General features: G+C 35.8%; 1 protein-coding gene across 6 annotated transcripts in view; it reads left to right on the top strand.

The window, feature by feature from the left end:
• The window catches only part of IFT81 (intraflagellar transport 81), a 112,667-nt gene that overhangs the window by 82,321 nt on the left and 10,779 nt on the right, over positions 1-19,567 (top strand). For 5 of the 6 annotated variants that reach the window (XM_037817254.1, XM_037817250.1, XM_037817251.1 and 2 more), the window contains exons 13-14: positions 5,346-5,474; positions 6,464-6,553. In XM_037817254.1, coding sequence (XP_037673182.1) covers positions 5,346-5,474; positions 6,464-6,553 — 219 coding nt within the window. Of the gene's footprint in view, positions 1-5,345; positions 5,479-6,463; positions 6,554-19,567 lie in introns of all 6 variants that reach the window. The other variant, XR_005214047.1, reaches the window with a different exon arrangement.

Consider the following 19,567-nt stretch of genomic DNA (forward strand, 5'->3'; position numbering starts at 1 on the left):
CACTGGCCCAATAAGGAGATAACAGCAAAGGACCAACAATATACACTGCAGATATTTTGAGATAATGTTATTAGGTACATACAAATTTAGGATCATTATCTTCCTGTTAAATTGACCCTCTTACAATTATGAAATGCCCCTTTTAATTTCTAATGTATATCTTGGCCTTAAAATCTTCTTAACTGTTATTAATACATCCACACAACTTTATTTTAGTTGATTTGAAGTGACATATCTTTTGCATTCTTTCAGCCACTGTCTGTCCTTAAACTTATGGTACATCTCTTGTAAGGAACATACAGTTAGGTTTCATTTTTTTATGTAGTATGGAAATCTTTGTCTTTTATCTAAAGTATTTAGTCCATTTACGTTTATCATGATTGCTGATTTTAGAGGCTTAATCATTATAATTATTAATCAATTATGAAATGTCCCATTTCTGCTTTGTTCCTTTTTGTCTCCTTTCTTTCCTTCTTTTTTATTCCATGTCTACCCCTTTTTAGCTTATTGATTATAAATTGATTTTGCTACCCTTTTAGTGTTAATGCCAGAGATTACAGCATGCATCCTTGACTTGTAATCTTCCCTAAATTTGTAATTTTACCATATTCTGGGCAATTCAAGAACCTTACAATATTCTAACTCTGTTTACCTCCTCCCATTATTTTGTGCTATTTTTGATACATATTTTAATTTCATACATAATTTAAATCTCACCTGATATTATTATATTCAGTATTCTTCCAGATTTATCTGCATGTTTATGCTTTTCATGGCTCCTCTTTTCTTCCTGCATCATCATTACTCTATTGGGATCATTTTTCTTCTGCTCAATGAGCTCATCTTTAGTATTTCATATAGGGCAAGTCTGCTGGTGATAAATCCTCTTCTTTTTCTTCTTCGTCCTCTTCTTCCTCTTCCTCTTCCTCCTCTTCTTCCTCTTCCTCCTCCTCTCCCTGCCCTTCCTCCTCCCCTCCTCTTCTTCCTCCCTTTTTCCCCCTCCTCTCCTCCCCCTTCCCCTCCTCCTCTCTCTCCTCCTCCTCCCCTTCTCCTCCTCTTCCCTCTCCTCTTCCCTCTCCTCCTCCTCCTCTCCCTTCCCCTTCTCTCTTCTCCCCTCTCCCATCTTCTTCTATCATCTTCATCTTTATTCCACCTTCATTTTTAAGGACATTTGACAGAATGAAGAAGTCTTGGTTGGTGACTATCTTCCTTCAGCACTTTAAAGATGTAATTCCATTGTCTTCTGGCTTCCATTGTTTTGTTGAGAAGTGAACTGTCAGTTTTATTGTTGTGTTTTATTTTTTAAAATAGTATGTTATTCTCTGGTTGCATTTAAGATTTTCTCTTTGTCTTTGGTTTTTCAACAGTTTTACTGTGAATTTCCTAGGTTGGTTTTCTTTTATTTGTCTTGCTGGAGTCTGTAAAGCTTCTTGAATCTGTGACGTGGTTTCTTTTGTTAGTTTTGAAAAGTTTACAGCCAATATTTTTTCAAGTATTGCTCTATCTCATTCTCTCCTCTCTTACTTGAACTCTGGTTACATGTATGTTAGACTTTTTTTTTACCATATCCCATGTTTCTGATGAGTTTCATTTTGTTTTGTTGCATTTTCTATTATTTTTTCTCTCTGTGATTCAATCTAGATTCTTTGTGTTATTCTAGCTTCCATTTCATTAATCCTCTTTATTTGTTGTATCCAGTCTGTTATTAAGTTCATTTATTGAATTCTTGGTATCAGTTATCATGGTTCTCAGTTCTAGAATTTTCATCTGATTTTGTTTTATAGATCCCAGGTTTTTGCAATTTTTCCTTTATTTTATTGAGTATACTAATCACACATATTTTAAAATTCCTGTCGAATAAATTCACTCATGAGTATCTGGATTTCTTTTCTCTTTATTTTCAGTCATTTGGTCCTGTTACTTGCCTTATCTGGTAATTTTTATTGAATTTTTTATCGATTAAATTTTAGAGGCTCTAGCTGCATTTGTCTTCCTTTAAGAGGATTTAGCTTTTTCTGGAAAGCAGGAAGTGCTGGCAGAGCACCTTGATACGTATGAAAATTGATGTTAGGTTTTGTTAGAACTGGTGTTTTCCCATTTTTCTCTTAGTCCTAAAATATAGCCCTTGTGCCTGTAGCAGAGACTTCACTGCTAGGAAGTGTTCCTTACTCTTAAGGAGTAGCCTTTCTTGGGTTTCAGCTGATATCCTGGTGCATTTAACAAGGTCCCTACATCTTCACAAATCTTGAATTCCAACTTCTATCTGCCTAGCGCCATAAGACTGCTGAAATGTTTGGTCAGCTCTTTAGTAACCCATCTGCTGATTTCCACTTGGCTTCCTGGAGTCATACCTTGCATGTACACACCTTATGATTCAGTAATGCATGAAGGTAAAATTGCGTACCAAATTTTGGGTTAATTCTCTGTAGTTCCCTTTTCTTCATGTCCCAGTCTTATTGGCAGCTCCAAATTCTAATCCTCTTCTCCTATTCTCTCTCTTCTTGTCTTTCTCTCCTTTTTTTTACTCCCATTTTCTTATTAACCTTCTTCGGTCATATTTTTACACCTACTAATCCATTGAAATTTCCCTTGTCAAGATCACTAATACCTTCCAGACATCGCTAAACCCAATGATCAATTCTTAGTCTTCTCTTAGTTGACTTACTAACAGCATTTGACATAATTGTTCACTGTCTTCAGTAAAATTTTTCTATATTTGTCTTTTAGGATACTAGTTTTTCTCCTTCCATCCTGTCATTATTTTCAGACTCCATTGCTGATTTCTGCTCATTTCTTCAAGGTCAAAGTGTTGGAGTTCCCCAGGCTTATTCCTTGGCTCCCTTCTCTGTCTATCCACATTCCTTTGTTGTTCTTATCCTGTCTCATGGCTTTGAAGATCCTCAGTGTGTTGAAAGCTTACAAATTTACATCTCCAGCCTCAATTTCCAGTCTTTTTTATATCTTGACATCTCCACTTGGATGCCTAATAGACATCTCAAATTTTTGATGTATCCAAAACCAAACTTTGGATTTCATTACCACCACCACCACCACCATACCCCCCTCCCCCCCCCCCAAAAAAAAAACACCTGGTCTTCCCCAGTCTTCCTCATGTCAACAAATGGCAGCTCTGTCCTCTCAGTTACTCAGGCTAGAAACCTTGGAGCCATTCTTTACCCCTCAGTTGCCCTCACATCCCATATCTAATCTGTCAGAACATCTTGTTGGATCTACCTTTAAAATATATACAGAGCCACTTATTACCTCAACCATCACCAACCTGGCTCATACTACCTTCATTTCTAACTCGAATTATTGGATTAGTCTTCTAACTGGCTTCCCCACTCTCACCCTTGCCCTTCTATAGTCTGATGTTGGCACAGATGTTAAGTTGATCATTTAAAAATTCCTCTACTCTAAACCCTCCAGTGGCCTCCAATCTCATTTAAAATAAGTCAAAGGTCTTTTATTGGCCTAAAAATATAACAATATAAATTATCATCTAAACTAAGATACTTTTGAGAGTGAAAGGGACAATAGATGTAAACTGGCACTGTTGCAGCAAGCCACCTGTTCCAGTTTGCTAATGCTGCCATTAGGCAAAATACCAGAAATGAATTGGCTTTTATAAAGGGTGTTTATTTGGTTACAAAGTTACAGTCTTAAGGCCATAAAGTGTCCAAGGTAAGTGTGCCGGTTTGAATGTATTGTGCCCCCCAAACGCCGTTATCTTTGATGTAGTCTTGTGGGGCAGACGTTTTGGTGCTGATTAGATTTGCTTGGAATGTGCCCCACCCAGCTGTGGGTGATGACTCTGATGAGATATTCCCATGGAGGCATGGCCCCACCCATTCAGGGTGGGCCTTGATCAGTGGAGCCATATAAATGAGCTGACTCAAAGAGAAGGAAGTCAGTGCAGCTGTGAGTGATGTTTTGAAGAGGAGCAAGCTTGCTAGAGAGGAACGTCCTGGGAGAAAGCCATTTTGAAACCAGAACTTTGGAGCAGACACCAGCCACATGCCTTCCCAGCTAACAGAGGTTTTCCGGACGCCATTAGCCATACTCCAGTGAAGGTACCCGATTACTGATATGTTACCTTGGACACTTTATGGCCTTAAGACTGTAACTGTGTAGCCAAATAAATCCCCTTTTTAGAAAAGCCGGTCCATCTCTAGTGTTTTACATTCCGCAACATTAGCAAACTAGAACAGTAAGGCATCAGCAATAGAGTTCCTTCACTGAAGGATGGCCATTGGTGTCCAGAAAACCTCTGTTAGCTTGGAAGGCACGTGGCTGGTGTCCATTTACTCCCAGGTTGCATTTCAAAATGGCATTCTCCAGAGTGTTGCTCTTAGGGCGTTTTGTCATCTCTTAGCTGCAGCTGCTCTGTGTCTGGGCCTGTGTGGCTCTTTTTAAAGTACTCCAGTGATCCAATAAAGACCCACCCTGAATGGATGGGGCAACACCTCCATGGAAATAATCCAATGAAAGGTCTCGCCCACAGATGATTGAGTCACATCTCTATGGAAACATCTCCAATAGGTTCCAACCTAATCACACTAATATGTCTGCCCCCACAAGATTGCATTAAAGTATATGGCTTTTTCTGGGGGACATAATATATATAAACCAGCACACCAGCTTAGACCTATATGATCCCCTCCATACTCCCCACCTCGTTTGCATTCTTATCTTCAGCTACACTGGCCTTCTTGCTATTTCTTGAACAGGCCAGATATGCTGCCAGTCGGGGCTTTTGCACTTGCACTCAGTTCTTTGCTTAAATGTATCCTCTCAGAAAGACCTTCTTTAACCACCCTATTTAAGATTCCAATCCCATTCTCACCTCAACTCTCTATGTTTTTTACTTGTTTATATATTGTTTGTTTACTCTCATTAGAGGTAAGCTGTGTGAAGGATGGGATTTTTTTGTTTTGTTCTTTGCTGTATAGTTGGTGCCTGGAACTATGCTATTTAGGTTTATAATAAATATGAATTGAGTGAATGAATGCAAGTATAATTGATCAGTTGAGAATTTAATCATTCACCAAATATTTATTGAGTGCATTCTATGTTTTAGGTTCTGTGCTCAGTACATAGCATTATGCTAAAGTCTAAAATTAGAAATACTTCCTATGTACCTGAAGATACCATGGTAAAATTTAGTGTAGATTTATAACCTATAAAGACATGTAAAGTATTATTGAAGCTAATAAAGATTGTCCTTTAGGCATCTAATTTATTTTATTTACAACTTTATTGTTCTTTATTAAATCCATATACTTTTATGGGACTCATCAAGGTTTTAACACCCAGTTTGTGGCCCTTTTATTCTTTACTTACAGCAAACCATTGAGGAGAAAAAAGGTATATCTGGATATAGTTATACCCAAGAAGAACTAGAAAGAGTGTCTGCGTTGAAGAGTGAAGTAGATGAAATGAAAGGACGAACACTGGATGACATGTCTGAAATGGTGATCCCACAATTCTTTTAGTTTCTTTTGTGTAGCTAGAAGGTAGATTTTTTGTATTTCTTTTGTTTTCAGTGAAACATTTAAACTTGTCATTTCTGTACATTGTTTGTTCATCTTATATTCTTTCATCTGTCCATGTCAATCTCTTTTGGATATTTTTCCTTTCTAGTAAAATTATTCGATTTTTAATAGTTGATGCATTTTGTGTTTTTTTTAAGTGTGTAAAAGTTACACAACATTTAAAAAAATTTTAAGATTAAAAGTAAAATTTCCCAAATCATACCACCCTAAAAGATAAAATTATTTCATTTTTGTGTGTGTCCTTAGTGTCTTTCCATATTCAGAGTTGCATGCATTGGTACAACCTCATCAGATATTAAAATTTTTCCTTACTCATTCATAAATAGCTGCAGACCCAGACTCTCACAGATCCCCTACTGGCTTCCTGGGTTGCATGGGCCCCCCAGGACCCTCTGCATTTCTCCACAATGTAACCACTAAAAAGAGTAACATTAAGCACAGAAGAGGCCTTCATGACCCTTTTCATCTCTATGACTGATGTCCATTCTGGTTGGTCATTGCTTACACCATTTGGGTTTGTTAAGCATTTTGAATATCACTCCAGCCACGTTTAGGTATATTTTGCTTACACTACATAATTGTATTTTTTTTTTTTTTAGGTAATACAACATGGTTGTAGTCGTATTTTACCGACAACTTTGTAATTTGTTTTATTTATTCAATTTTAGATTGCAGATATTTTCCCATGCTGGTTTACAGTCTTGATAGTTACCTTCTTGAATAGTTAAATGATATTTCATCTTATTGAGGAATAAGATTTACTAAATCACTTCCCAGTGGTTCAGCACTGAAGTAATTTAGATTTTTCTTGCTGTTTTATATAAGATTGCAGTAAATATCTTTGTGCATGTAGTGTTTTTCTTCTTTTGAATTTTTTGAAGGCATCATGCTTTTTGTTTAAATGACAGGTGAAAAAACTGAATTCACTGGTATCTGAAAAGAAGTCAGCTCTAGCCCCAGTTATAAAAGAACTACGACAATTGCGTCAGAAATGTCAAGTAAGTTGTTCTGGTTTGCTAATGCTGCTGTTTTGCAAAACACCAGAAATGGATTGGCTTTTATAAAGGGGGTTCATTTGTTTACAAAGTTACCGTCTTAATGCCATAAAGATCCAAGGTAAGACATCAATAGTAGGGCACCTACACTGGAGAAAGGCCATTGGTATCCAGAAAACCTCTGTTAGCTGGGAAGGCACGTGGCTGGTGACTGTTTGCTCCCAGGTTGCGTTTCAAAATGGTGTTCTCCAAAGTGTCAGTTTCAGTCTTCAGCAGCTATCTTTAGTGTCTCTTTGAGCTGCTGCACTGAGTTCCTTGTTTGTGCTCTTATATAGGGCTCTGGTAAACTAATCAAGGCCCATGCTGAATGGATGGGGCCACACCTCCATGGAAATTATCAAATCAGAGTTATCACCTACAGTTGGGTGGGTCACATCTCCATGGAAACAACCTAAGCCAAAGGTTCCAACCTAATCAACACTCATATGTCTGCCTCCTCAAGACTATATCAAAGATAATGGCATTTTGGGGGCGATTATATATCCAAACTGGCACATAAGTGATTTTGATTCTTTTACGATCCAGTCTTGTTCAAATGCACTAGTTAGAATATTGAGTATTTTACTTGGACAATTTATAGAAAAATTATTATTACTATATTGATATGATTCTATAACAGAGAGTAAAAATGTGACCTGTAAGACTTTTTGTTTAATTTATGCTACTTATTTAGTCATAAATTGTTGGGGCAGGGGAGAAGGAGAAGACAGAGTTTAAGCTGAAATCTTCAAATGCGGCCAGATGAGATTTTGCTTTAAATCATATGCATGTCAGAGCCATAAATATGAAGTCACAGTGTTCTATGGCCACGTAAAAGCTCAGAGTCTGCCAATGAGTGGTGACAGGTTAACCTTAGACTAATGAAGTTGCTGAGGGTCAGGCTGGGGTTAAACTATGGTAGCTTATGATAAATGATGAAATGCCATTACTTGGAAGCTAATTCTAACTACTGCTTTAAAGATAAACTATCAGAAGGGAAATGCCCTCCACAAATCCAGATCAGGTGGCCTTGGCCATTTGACATTAACAGTTGTTATTCATCACTCTCCATGAGTAATTTTAGTTTTGAATATGAGCTGTACCAGATATGCCTGTGGATATAACTATAAAACTTTTCATGAATTCTATCCATCAGAGTCAGAGAAACAAAGTAAAAAATCCCATGGACTTTTGCGGGACACTGATTACGTGCTTCAACTTGGCGGGCCTGGGCTGGGGGACCTGATCAGCCCCTGGGGAGGGTGGTGGGCACGGGCGACAGCGCCCTCCGCAGCCCCCCGGGCCTGGAAAAGTGAGGCCGGAGGCAGGCCCCATTTCCTCACCCAAAATACCACTGTTAGGGGAGGCTTGCCGGAGGGAACCGCCTTTTCCCCACCCCCTTATCTTGCCCGGACACTCCCCGTTGCCAGTGCAACTCCCATTACCACCAGTGCGCATACATTGTTGCCAGACACCGTTACCGGAGCAACTCTCGCCCCTTTTCAATCAACCTCCGCGCCCTCTCAGAACCAATCCAAGCCTTTAACCTCTACAGCTACCCCGCCCTCTAAACGCCCGATATAAGCTTGTACTCTCCCCTAATAAACTCTCTTGGCTTCTTCACCCTAAAAGAACCGTGTCCCGCCTGTTCCTTTCTCGCTGCCCTCCATACTTTGCACGCCACCCCGCCGGGGACCTGGCCAAGTCCCCCGCCTCGCCCTCGCCTCCGGGAAAGAGCCCCCGCCGCCGGTACCCTCCGAGCAATCCTGGGAGCCTAGGATTTAGCAACCGGCCGCCACCCCCCCCCCCCCGACGAATCAACTGCGACCGCAGACTTTGAAATCAGATAGAGATCATCTCCTTTTTATAGGAATGACACGAGTCTAAGACAGGTTTAGTGGCTTTTCATATGTACACTTGAGAGAGTTGGGACTTGACTCTCCAGCATCTTATTCCGTATCTCCTGCTTGTTACATTACACACCACTGCCATCATGAAAGAAATGGAGGAGACACATCCCTGTTCCCTGGAGTTCATACCCTGATAGGTGAGATGGGACAAACAGGTAAAGAAATTCAAGAAAAACAAAAAATAATCTCATTTGAGATCAAATATAGAAAAAATACAATAAAAATTGTATGCATAACTGATAAAGAGAAGGAAAGCAAATGAAGTGGTTGCCATGAAAAAAAGATTTCAGAAAAGAGATTTTTGAACAAGGTTTCTAGACTCAGGACGTCAAGAATTGGTTTTCACAGGTGTATTCTAATTCACTTTTTTTCCCATGATTTTCTTGAGTGAGACACCCTACCTAAGACAAAAAGGACCATTGTATGTATTTCTAGTGATGATAAAATTTCTCCCTGTTGGTAAGCTAATAAAATCTGCATTTTTAAATACATTTTTTTATTAAATATGCTTACATTTTAAATGTTTTTGTTATTGAAAAAAATATAAAACATTAGAGGTTTTTTAAATAAATCCACCTATATTTTTTGACTATTTAGGTTGAAGGAACAGACTCACAAAGGCTGACCCAAATGAGGGGTTTTGTTGAAAGGATACTTAGGGCAGTAAAGGAACTGTACTATATGGACACCCAAGGATCAGAACCCTTGGCCCAGGGAAGCTTCAGGGACCTCAGCAGCAGACACTGTAGATAATGATGATGAATATAATAGTAATAATATTTGTTAAGTGATTTCCATGTGCCAGACACTATTTACATTATTAATACATTTAGGCCTGACAACAACCCAAGAAGGTAGGGATGCCCCTTTACACAAATGAGAAAAAAAAAAGGCACAGAGAGGAGAGGCACTTGCCCAAGGTCACATAGCTCTTAAAGGGCAGAGCCAGGTTCTTGAAACTAACCCAACGCCAATAAGTTGAATCAGTGGATCTCTTTGTATCTGCTTTGTATCTCTTTCTGCTGCTAGCCAGATTTCTCACATTACAAATGAAATTACTTTGTATATTTATAGAGTTTATTTTACAATTTTTTTTAAATGTCTCTGTCGCTTTAAGATACTTACCATAGTCTCAACCAGGTTGGGAGTGTCCAGTTTATAAAACCAAGTTTAGAACAATATAGGTGGTCAAGAAATATTTATTGAATTAATTAAGATAATGTTTATAAAAGTATTTTAAAAATCAAGGCAAGTAAATGTGATAAGTGAAGTCTTCTAGAGATAGAAGCAGACTGTACAGAATTAGATAAATTAATAATTATTGAGTTTTTGCAATATGTATTAGCACTTTCTCATGCATACATTTAATTTTCACAACCACCATGAAAGAGATACTATCTGAGTTTCCATTGATGAGAAAACTGAGGCTTAGAGAAGTGAAATAACTTGTTTAGAATAATGTAAGCAATGAAACAGGGATTCCACCTGGAGTCTGTTTTGGTCCAAAGCCCCTTTTCTTTCCACTAAGCCATTCTGCTCCACATTTGTTAATTCTTTTAAACATAATTCCAATCTATTAGTTCAGTACAAAAATCATTTTGTGTGTGTGACTGAGCAGTGCTGTCTTTCAATATTAGGGCCAATAAAGGGGTATGTGGCATAGATTTAGGAAGTGTTAAAACATGCTAAGATTGGAAAACACTTCAGCGGGTGAAAGGCAGATTCCACTCGTGGCACCAATGGTGCTAACTGCAGGGAGACAGTCTGGGGACAGTGATTGTGAACATGGTTTGTGTGGCAGGCAGACTCTCGGTAACTTTGTGCAAGTGACTTCATCTCTATAAGCTTGTTTCCTCATCTGTAAAACAGCGCCGCCTTAATAGGGTGGGTGTAAAGATGAAAAGAAATAACACGTAATTAAGGCTTGTTACAGTGCCTAATATATAAGACTAAAAAACCCAAAGTATTTATCATTATAATTACTTAAAATAGTTTTAAATGAAAAAATAATCTTGCCTTTCAACCAAGTTGTTTTCTATGTAAAACCTTACAACAAATCTTAAATTCTATAGTCTTTTATTGCAATAATGTAACCAAATCTGAAACTTATGATTTAATTATATTTCTCTGTATGTGAAGCATGGCCTACCTCTCCCATTGCAAAAAAAGAGCTATCTCCCTGCCATTCCCAAACAATACAATTCTTTAATTTTTTCTGTATTCATCATGTCAGAGGGACGCCTAAGCTGTTTAAGCACTTTCATCCACCCGCTGCCATGCTGGAGTCAACTGTGTCATTAACTTTAAGCTATTTACAAATAAAAACTGAAATTCTTAATTACTCTGTTTTTGGTGTTATTTATTTTTAACTTGTATCACTGTATTTAACTCTTGAAACTGCTTAGATGCATTATCACATTGTTAAAAAGTAGGAGTACTTAAAAATACACTTCTTGCCTTAATGGGCAACCCTCAAATATTTAGGAAGTTTTATGGTAAAGTGTTAATACACTTTCTTTCTGTTGTACTTGCATGTCGTTTATAAATTATAATAGTCAACACTGAAAATTTGAGCATTGGTAACTCAAGGTGTATAACATATTTATCTAAATCTTTGATAATCATCTGGAATTAGAATAGCATCTTGAAAACTTTCATGTTTGTTTTCTTAGATGCCATTTTTAAATTATATGTAATTAAACTTTTAAAGAAGCTAAAGTGTTCATCTAAGTTCAGTAAAATATTTCTTATCTTTTGATTAATTTTCCTATAAAGGTAAAACCATGCTCTTGGTAAAAATTCAACTGTACAGAATTGTTTAAAGTAAAAAATAGAAATCCTTTCCCTCTCAGCTCTCTCCACCCCTGCCACACACTCGCCAGAAGCAATCACTGTTAACAATTCCTTACGTATTTTCCAGAAATTTTCCTTGAATTAATGAATTGGGAATTATTTATTGCCTACCTGAAATTGGTTCAATATAAGTGTGTTCTACTCTCTAAAAAACAAAGGCTTTTTTTGGCCTGAATTCATCCCTTCCTGATATATGATCAAAACTCCTGCTTCCTTTTGTTTGCATTTGCCTGCTATGCTTTTGCCCATCTTTCCTTTCAACCTTTAAAAATTATTTTGATTTAGGTATGTCTCATGAGTAGATTTTTTGAATTGGATTTTGCTATGTGATACAATCTGAAAGGTTTATTTTAATAGGTAAGTTTAGCTCATTTGTATTTATTGATAATGCCGACATATTTTGTCTTAGTGGTGTCTATTTTGTTTTGCATTTTAATTTTAGAGCCTATAAGAAATCTTCACTGTTAGTTCTGTTTTCTGTGTATGTGCATATGTTTTCTGGTTTGTGATTTGTTCTGATGGTTATATTTTTAACTTTACCCTTAATCATCCATTTCTTTAGATAGTATATATTAATCCCCACTGTGAGTGGTGATGAAATTAATTTCCTCTTCCTTCTCCTTCCTACCCTCTCCTCTAGCCCCTGATTATAGTTGATTATGTTATCTTTCTTAAGAGTTTGCCTTTATGCTTTAAATATGCTTATACTAATGACTAGATTTATTAGCTTTAAATGATATCCGTTGACATTCCCCCATCTACCCCCAGCAATTAAAAATGAGGAAATCAGCTTGCTTTTCTCTTTCCACCTTCTCCCCTTCTCCTCTTTGCAGGTTTTGTTGTGTCATTTCTATATTGTCAGGACATGTAACATTTAATTTCTGTTCTGTTACCTTAGTTCCCACTTTTATCATTAGCAGATTCAGTGCTCATTGCCAATCCTTTTATTGCCTTTTTTCCACCCGTCTTTTGATTGCCCTGATTGTCCTCTGGTAGTCTTCAAAAACGGCTCATGAAAATAACATTCCCTGAGTTATTAGTTTTAGAGCTTTTTGCCTACATATTTTTTTAATTTTATTTTATTGAGATTGTTCACATACCATACAGTCACCATGCAATCATCCAAAGATCCAAAGTGCACAGTCAGTTGCCCATGGTACCATCATACAGCCTAGATACTTTAACAACAGCTTGACTAAGTATAAAATTCTTAGATCATACTTTATTTTCTTGAGGATTTTCTAAGGGTTCAGATCTCTCTTGTGGAGAGATCTGTGGTCAACCTAATTTTGTTAGTGACTTTGTCTTATATTTTGGGGATTTTTCCTTTAAATATTTGTTATTTTCATTATTTTTAATTTTCTTCTTTGAGGTCTTCGTTTATACATGCAATGGATTACCTTTGCTTTGCTTCCATAGTGATCATTCTCTCTCTAATCCTTTTTAGCTGTTTAATTTCATTTTATTTTTCTCACGTTTCTTGTTGTAATACTCTGTGTCCCTTATTGTATTTTTAGCCTTGTCTATTCTTTTACACTTTTTCCCAGTTTTGTCTTCATTTCTGTGATTTTTTTCACTCCGTTATTGAGTTCTGCTAGCTTACATTTCAACTCCAGTGGTCTGTCTTTTCCCTGAGCTCCTGCATTTCTGCTTTTTGATGTTGCTTCAGAGAGGCAGCTTCTTTATTAAGAGTTTTTAATCTTTGGTGAAATACTTGGTTACTTCTTTAAAAAATGAAACTCAAATGCAAAAAAAAAAAAGGATTAGTTATAATCCTTGTTTTGTGGGATACCTTCATTAGTTCATGCATAGTACTCTTTAATAATTTATTTAATTTAGTTTAACAGCTTTATTCAAATATAATTAAAATATACAATTCAATTTTAGAAGTATATTGACAGAGTTGTGCAACCATTACCAAAATCTAATTTTCGAATATTTTCATTGCCCCAAAAAGAAACCTGTACCCGTTAGCTGTCACTCCCCATCCCCATGCCCAGGCCTCTATAAATTTGCCTATTCTGAACATAATCCCCTTGCTTTTTAAGTTAAGTTTTATTAATTGAATAAAATTATCATTTCTATAACTTTATTATACTATATTGTTTAGTTTTAGTTGGCTTTGAATTCCATAAAAAGAGTATAATGCCATGTGAATCTTCTGGAATGTCCTTTTTCTCTCAGTATATTACTGGGATTCATCCACGTCTTTGTCAGTAACTGTAATTCATTCATTTTTACTATTGTATAAGATTGCATTGTGTGAATACAGCAGGATTTATTTGTCCTTCCACTTCCTATTGGGCCTGTGGGTTGTTTCCAGATTTTTCCTGCTGTGGAACAGCACTGCAGTGAAAATTTGTGTAACATCTCTTGGGAAAAACCTAAAAAGTTTGACAATGCTAAATATTGGAAAAGACATAGACTAACAGGATAACTTATTTTGCTAGTGGCAAGTGTATAGATTGGTACAGCTACTTTAGAAGACAGTTGAATATTATTTTGTAGAGATGAACACGTACACAGCTCGTATGCAGCAGGTTCTGTCTCTGGTTACAGGTTGTATCTGCTATGTGACAACATTTTTCTGACATCACCTTTATTTAGCATTTGAATTTTCTTTTTCTTTTCCTCATTTTTTTTCCTTGTATATATCCTGTGCTTGTTCCTTCCCCCTACCCCCATCCCTACCGCCTTTCCATCATTAAAGGAAGTTTTTCCTGGACCAGCTATTATAGAATGGGCAAGACCTTATCCCAGGCTGACTGGAATTTTTTTATGATCCAGGGTTTGTGCAGTTCATTTATCCTTTATTTCTCCTCAGCCGTTTGGAATAGGCAGCTGTGAGGTTTTTCTACAATGCAAAGGCTCTCTACTCCACAGATGCCACTGCTCCCTGAAAATTTGACTTTTCTGTGTGATTCCTCATTTAGTTCTGACTCTTCTATTACTCAAAACCACACCAGGTCCAGGAAAACTCCTGCTGCCAGCCAGCATACCCCATTCTTGCTGTTATAATAAACCAGGGATATAGGTTTTGCTCCTCAGGGAAGGATCCTCATCATAAAGAAGTGTACATTTTGATGGAAATCTGCACACATTGTCTTCTGTTTCTTCTCCATTTCTTATTGTGTTCCCTGCATACCACCAGGTGTTCTGTCTATTTGGAGTCTGGATCTTAGTTGTCCCTAATTTTGCTGAAAATGGAGCATACAGTTTGTTCCTTATTCTACCTGTTGCTTCTGGAAAATTTCTAGGAGAAAAAGGGGAAATGCTGACTTTACATTGCTGTGTTCAAACCCAAAACCCTCTAGTATAGTATTTTTAAACTTCTTTGAGTACGCTTCTCAGTAAGAAGTCCTTCTACACTGTAGCTCAATGCACTGTAAAAAAACATGTTAAGTTCCCAAAATAATACTTGCTCTTAGGCTGTGCAATGCACTCCTTATATTTTCTGTTCTAATTAATTTTTTTAAGTGCTCATCTCAATCCACTGTACTGATTTTAGAATCTACTAAATAAGACATAGCCCACATTTCAAAAACTACTGCCCAACTGCTATAGACTTTTGGTAGATACCTTTAATCAGATTAAAGTTAGCTTCTATTGCTCTTTTGTTCAGTTTGTATCATGAATTATTGACTTATCAAATATGTTTTTTTATAACTTTTAAGGTCATGTGATTTCTCCTTTAATCTGTTAAAGAGGTCAGGTACATTAATAGATTTTTCTAACATTAAATTGTCCTTACCTCCTTGGTGTAACTCCACTTGGGGTTTATTCTCTGTGCTTGTGTTTTAATACATTTCTGGGTATGATTGGCAATAATTTATCTAGGATTTCTTGCATCAATTTTTATAAGTTTTTCATTTTGTCATCTGGTTTTGATATCAAGGTTTTGCTAGTTTCATAAGAGGAGTCTAGAGAGCAGTCCTTCTATTCTAGTACATTTTGTGTGTTAGCTCATAACTTCCTCCAGTGTTTGCTAAAACTGACTAGATAACAGCATCTGAACTTGGTGTGCCTTTTTTTGGTTTGTGTTTGGGGTAAAGTGAGGGGGATACGGGGATGAATCTAGACCCAGCATCATGGGATTGAGAACATCTTCTTGACCAAAAGGAGGAAGCGAAATGAAACAAAATAAAGTTTCACTGACTGAGAGATTTCAAATGGAGTTGAGAGGTCACTCTGGTGGACATTCTTATGCACTATATAGATAATCTTTTTTAGGTTTTAATGCATTGCAATAGCTAGAAGTGAATACCTGAAACTATCAAACTCCAACCCAGTAGCCTTGATTCTTGAAGACGATTGTATAACAATGTAGCTTACATGGGGTGACAGTGTGATTGTGAAAACCTTGTGGATCGTACTCCCTTTATCCAGTGTATGGATGGATGAGTAGAAAAAGGGGGACAAAAACTAAATGGAAAATAGGGTGGGATGGAGGAATGATTTGGGAGTCCTTTTTTACTTTTATTTTCTATTCTTATTCTTTCTGGTGTAAAGAAAATGTTCAAAAAATAGATTGGGGTGATGAATGCACAACTGTATGAAGATACTGTGAGCAGTTGATTGTACACCATGGATGATTGTATGGTATGTGAATATATCTTAATAAAACTGAATTTAAAAAAATTTAAAAAGACAAAAAAAAATAAAGTGGGGGGATAGATTTAAATTACTACTTCGATTTCTTTAATAGTTATACTACTGTTAGAATATTCTAATTTTTCTTGAATCTGTTTAATAAGTTGTGGCTTTTTAATTGTTCATATTATCTGTGTTTTCATACACTATCAACACAAAGTTGTTTATAATATTCTGTTAAGATTTTTTAAAATCTCTGACTATGTCTGTATCCCATTTGCATGTGTCTTACTACATCTCTCTTTCTCTTTTCTCTTTCTCTTTCTAGCAATCTACTTTTGTTGTTGTTGTTTAATTTTTATGTTAGAGACGTTGTGGATTTACGAATAATCATGCATAAAATACAGGGTTCCCATATACCACCTTATTGTTAAAACCTTGCATTGGTGTGGAACATTTGTTACAATTGATGAAAGCACACTTTTTTAATTGTACTATTAATGCCCAGGAGTTTATTTTATTAGTCTTTTCAGAGATTTAAGGTTGAATTTTATTGAGCCTCTACTATTTCTTGGTTCTCAGTTTCCTTGATTTTTGCTCTTTTTATCGTTTTCACCCTTTTACATTCTGAGTTCAGGTTTTTGCTTTTTCTGCTCTGGACTTGGACATTTGATACATTGATTTTTTCAGTATGTCTTCCTTTCCAAATAAGGATTTAGGACTAAAGAATTTTTTCTGTGGATTATTTAACTGCATCCCACAAGTTTCTATATATAGCATTTTCTTTATAATTATTTTAAATTTTTTCTCCTTTCCTCTATTATTTCTTAATGAGTTTTAAAGTGTGTTTTAAATTTCAGAATATATAGGGATTTGGGGTTATCTTTTGAAATTTGTAACAAACTTAATTACACTGTGTTATGTTATTGTGACATAGATTATTTGGTGTTTGTGGAGACTTTTGTAGACTAGAATGTAGACGGTTTCCATAAATGTTCCAAGTGTCATTGAAAAGAATAGGTATTCTCTTGTTGAGTAGAGGATTCTCCATATGTTCAGCAGATCAAGTTTCTTAAACTTACTGGTGAATTATTTGTTTTATTCTTATTTTTGACTCTCCTTATTTCTAGTAATGTTTTTTTGTCTTGGAGTCTGTATTAGTTAGGGTTCTCTAGGGAAACAGAATCAATGGGAGGTATCTATGACTATAAAATTTATAAAAGTGACTCTCACAGCTGTGGGTATGCATGAGTCCAAATTCTGTAGGGCAGTCAGCAAACTGTCAACTTCAAGGAAGGTGTCCGATAAACTCCTCAGGAAATGAACTGGCAAGTTCGACGAACTCCTCAGGAAATGCTTTGCTGGGGAGCCAAAGAAGAAGTGAAGGTCCTCTATCTGTCTCGCTTATAAGTCTTCAGCTGATTAATTGGATTAATTCCAGCCAATTGCATTCTCTCATTGCGGGAGACACGCCCTTCAGTGAGTCATCAGTCACAGCTGCAGCCAATTGACTGATGATTTAATAAACCAGCCTGTTGGTTTGTTAACCAGCCACAAATGTCCTCGCAGCAATTGTTAGGCCAGTGCTTGCTTGACCAGACAGCTGGGTACTATCACCTGGCCAAGTTGACACATGAACCTAACCATCACAGAGTCTGTTTTGTATGATACTAATGTAGGTGTGTCAGCTTTCTTAGGATTAGTGTCTTTTCCTGGTATATGTTTTTTATTTCTGTTTACTTTCAGCTTTCTGTGTTATTAATTTTATATATGTCTCATGAGTGGCATACAGATGGGTTTTGTGTAGATATAATGTTTTAATCCAATCTGAGAATCTCTGTCTTTTAATTGGTTAATTTAGTGCTATTTACATTTACTGTAATTATTGATACATTTGGGTTTATTGCTATTTTATACATGCTATTTACTTTTTCTTTGCTGCTTTTCTACCTTCCATTACACCTATCATATTTTCTTTTATCCTCTTTGTGTCCTTTATTTCCTTTTCTATATTCTATTTCTTTTCTTATATTGGTTATTCTTAAGATTTTAGATTGTATTTTTAATTTAACAAAACCTAAATTAATCATCATCTTCCAAATAATAAATAAATGTTAAAGTAATTTAACACCCTGTGCTGCTTTGCACGTGTATTGTTATCCTCTGGTATTTTATTTCCATCTTATTTCTGTATCTCTAAAGGAAGTTGCCATGGTTGTTACTTTTATGATTACTATTTTTTTAAAATGTAAACGGTTTTAATCATACACATACAATCCATTCTAATTGTTCAATCAATGGGTTTTGGTATAATCACATAGTTAATGCATTCACCACCACAGATAGTATAGGAACATTCTCATTTCTTACAAAAAAAAAGTCCCTTACCCCTTATATATAACCCCTGTTATTGTCATTTAGCTTTGGTATAGTGCCTTTGTTACAATTAATTAAATAATATTATAATGTTACTGTTAACTATAGACCTTAGTTTGCATTAATTGTATTTTTTATAATTACTATTTTATACAACCATTTCTTGTTTGGATTTACCTGCATATTTTTCAATTCTTTTGTTCACCATTTCTTCTTACATCTTATTCCTTCCTTCTGGATTCAGTTTTCTTCTTCCTGATATTCAGTTTCCTCATTTTGTCTCTTTTAGCAGTTCTCTCAGTAAAGAATCATTACTACAAGTAATCATCTTTTTAAATTTTTAAAAAAATAATGGCTTGGTCAAAAATACATTTTCATCACTTTCTGGTTTCTCTTGTGTTGTGCTATCAGTTTAATTATCATTATCATTTCTTTTTACGTAATGTCTTCCCTATAATTCATTTTAAGATGTTTACCTTCATTTTTGGTGGTGTCCAGTTTCACTATATGTATCTAAATGTGGAATTAGTTTATTTACTCTGCTCTAATTTATGCTCTATGTCTTCCATTAATTCTGGAGAATTCTGGAGAATTCTACATAATACCTTCAAATATTCTCTCTCCTATTCTTTCTAGTCTGTTTTCCAGTAACTACTATTAGATGTATGTTAAGCATGTTTATTCTGTCCGGTATTACTTAATCTCACTTTTATCTTTTCATCTCTTTGTCACCCTGTGTTGAATTTTGGATAATTTCTTCAGCTCTATTTTCTAGGCCATTCTTTATCTCCTTAGTTGTGTCTAATCTTGTTTCTTTCATCCACTTAATTTTTAATTTCAATGACTATCTTTTCATTTTTGCCTATTTTTCTCACTATGTCCTTTTTTTCTTTTGTTTACAGTTCCTTCTTTATAGTTTTAACTATTTTAAGTATACTAATTTTGTTGGTTTATTCTAGTATCTAGAATTCCAGCTGTTTCACTTTTTTAAATAATAAACTTTATTTTTAGAGATTTTTGGTTTACAGAAAAATTGTACAGAAAGTACAGAGTTACTGTGTACAACACACAGACACACACACAGTTTCCCCTATTATTAACATTTTGACTTAGTGTGATAAATTTGTTACAATTTGTAAACCAATATTGATACACTATTAGTAACTAATGGCTATAGTTTACATTAGGGTTCACTCTTTGTGTTATACAATTCTGTGGGTTTTGGCAAATTCATATCATGTATCCACCA

The sequence above is a fragment of the Choloepus didactylus genome, chromosome 23, assembly GCF_015220235.1.
Source record: "Choloepus didactylus isolate mChoDid1 chromosome 23, mChoDid1.pri, whole genome shotgun sequence".
NCBI lineage: Eukaryota > Metazoa > Chordata > Mammalia > Pilosa > Megalonychidae > Choloepus > Choloepus didactylus.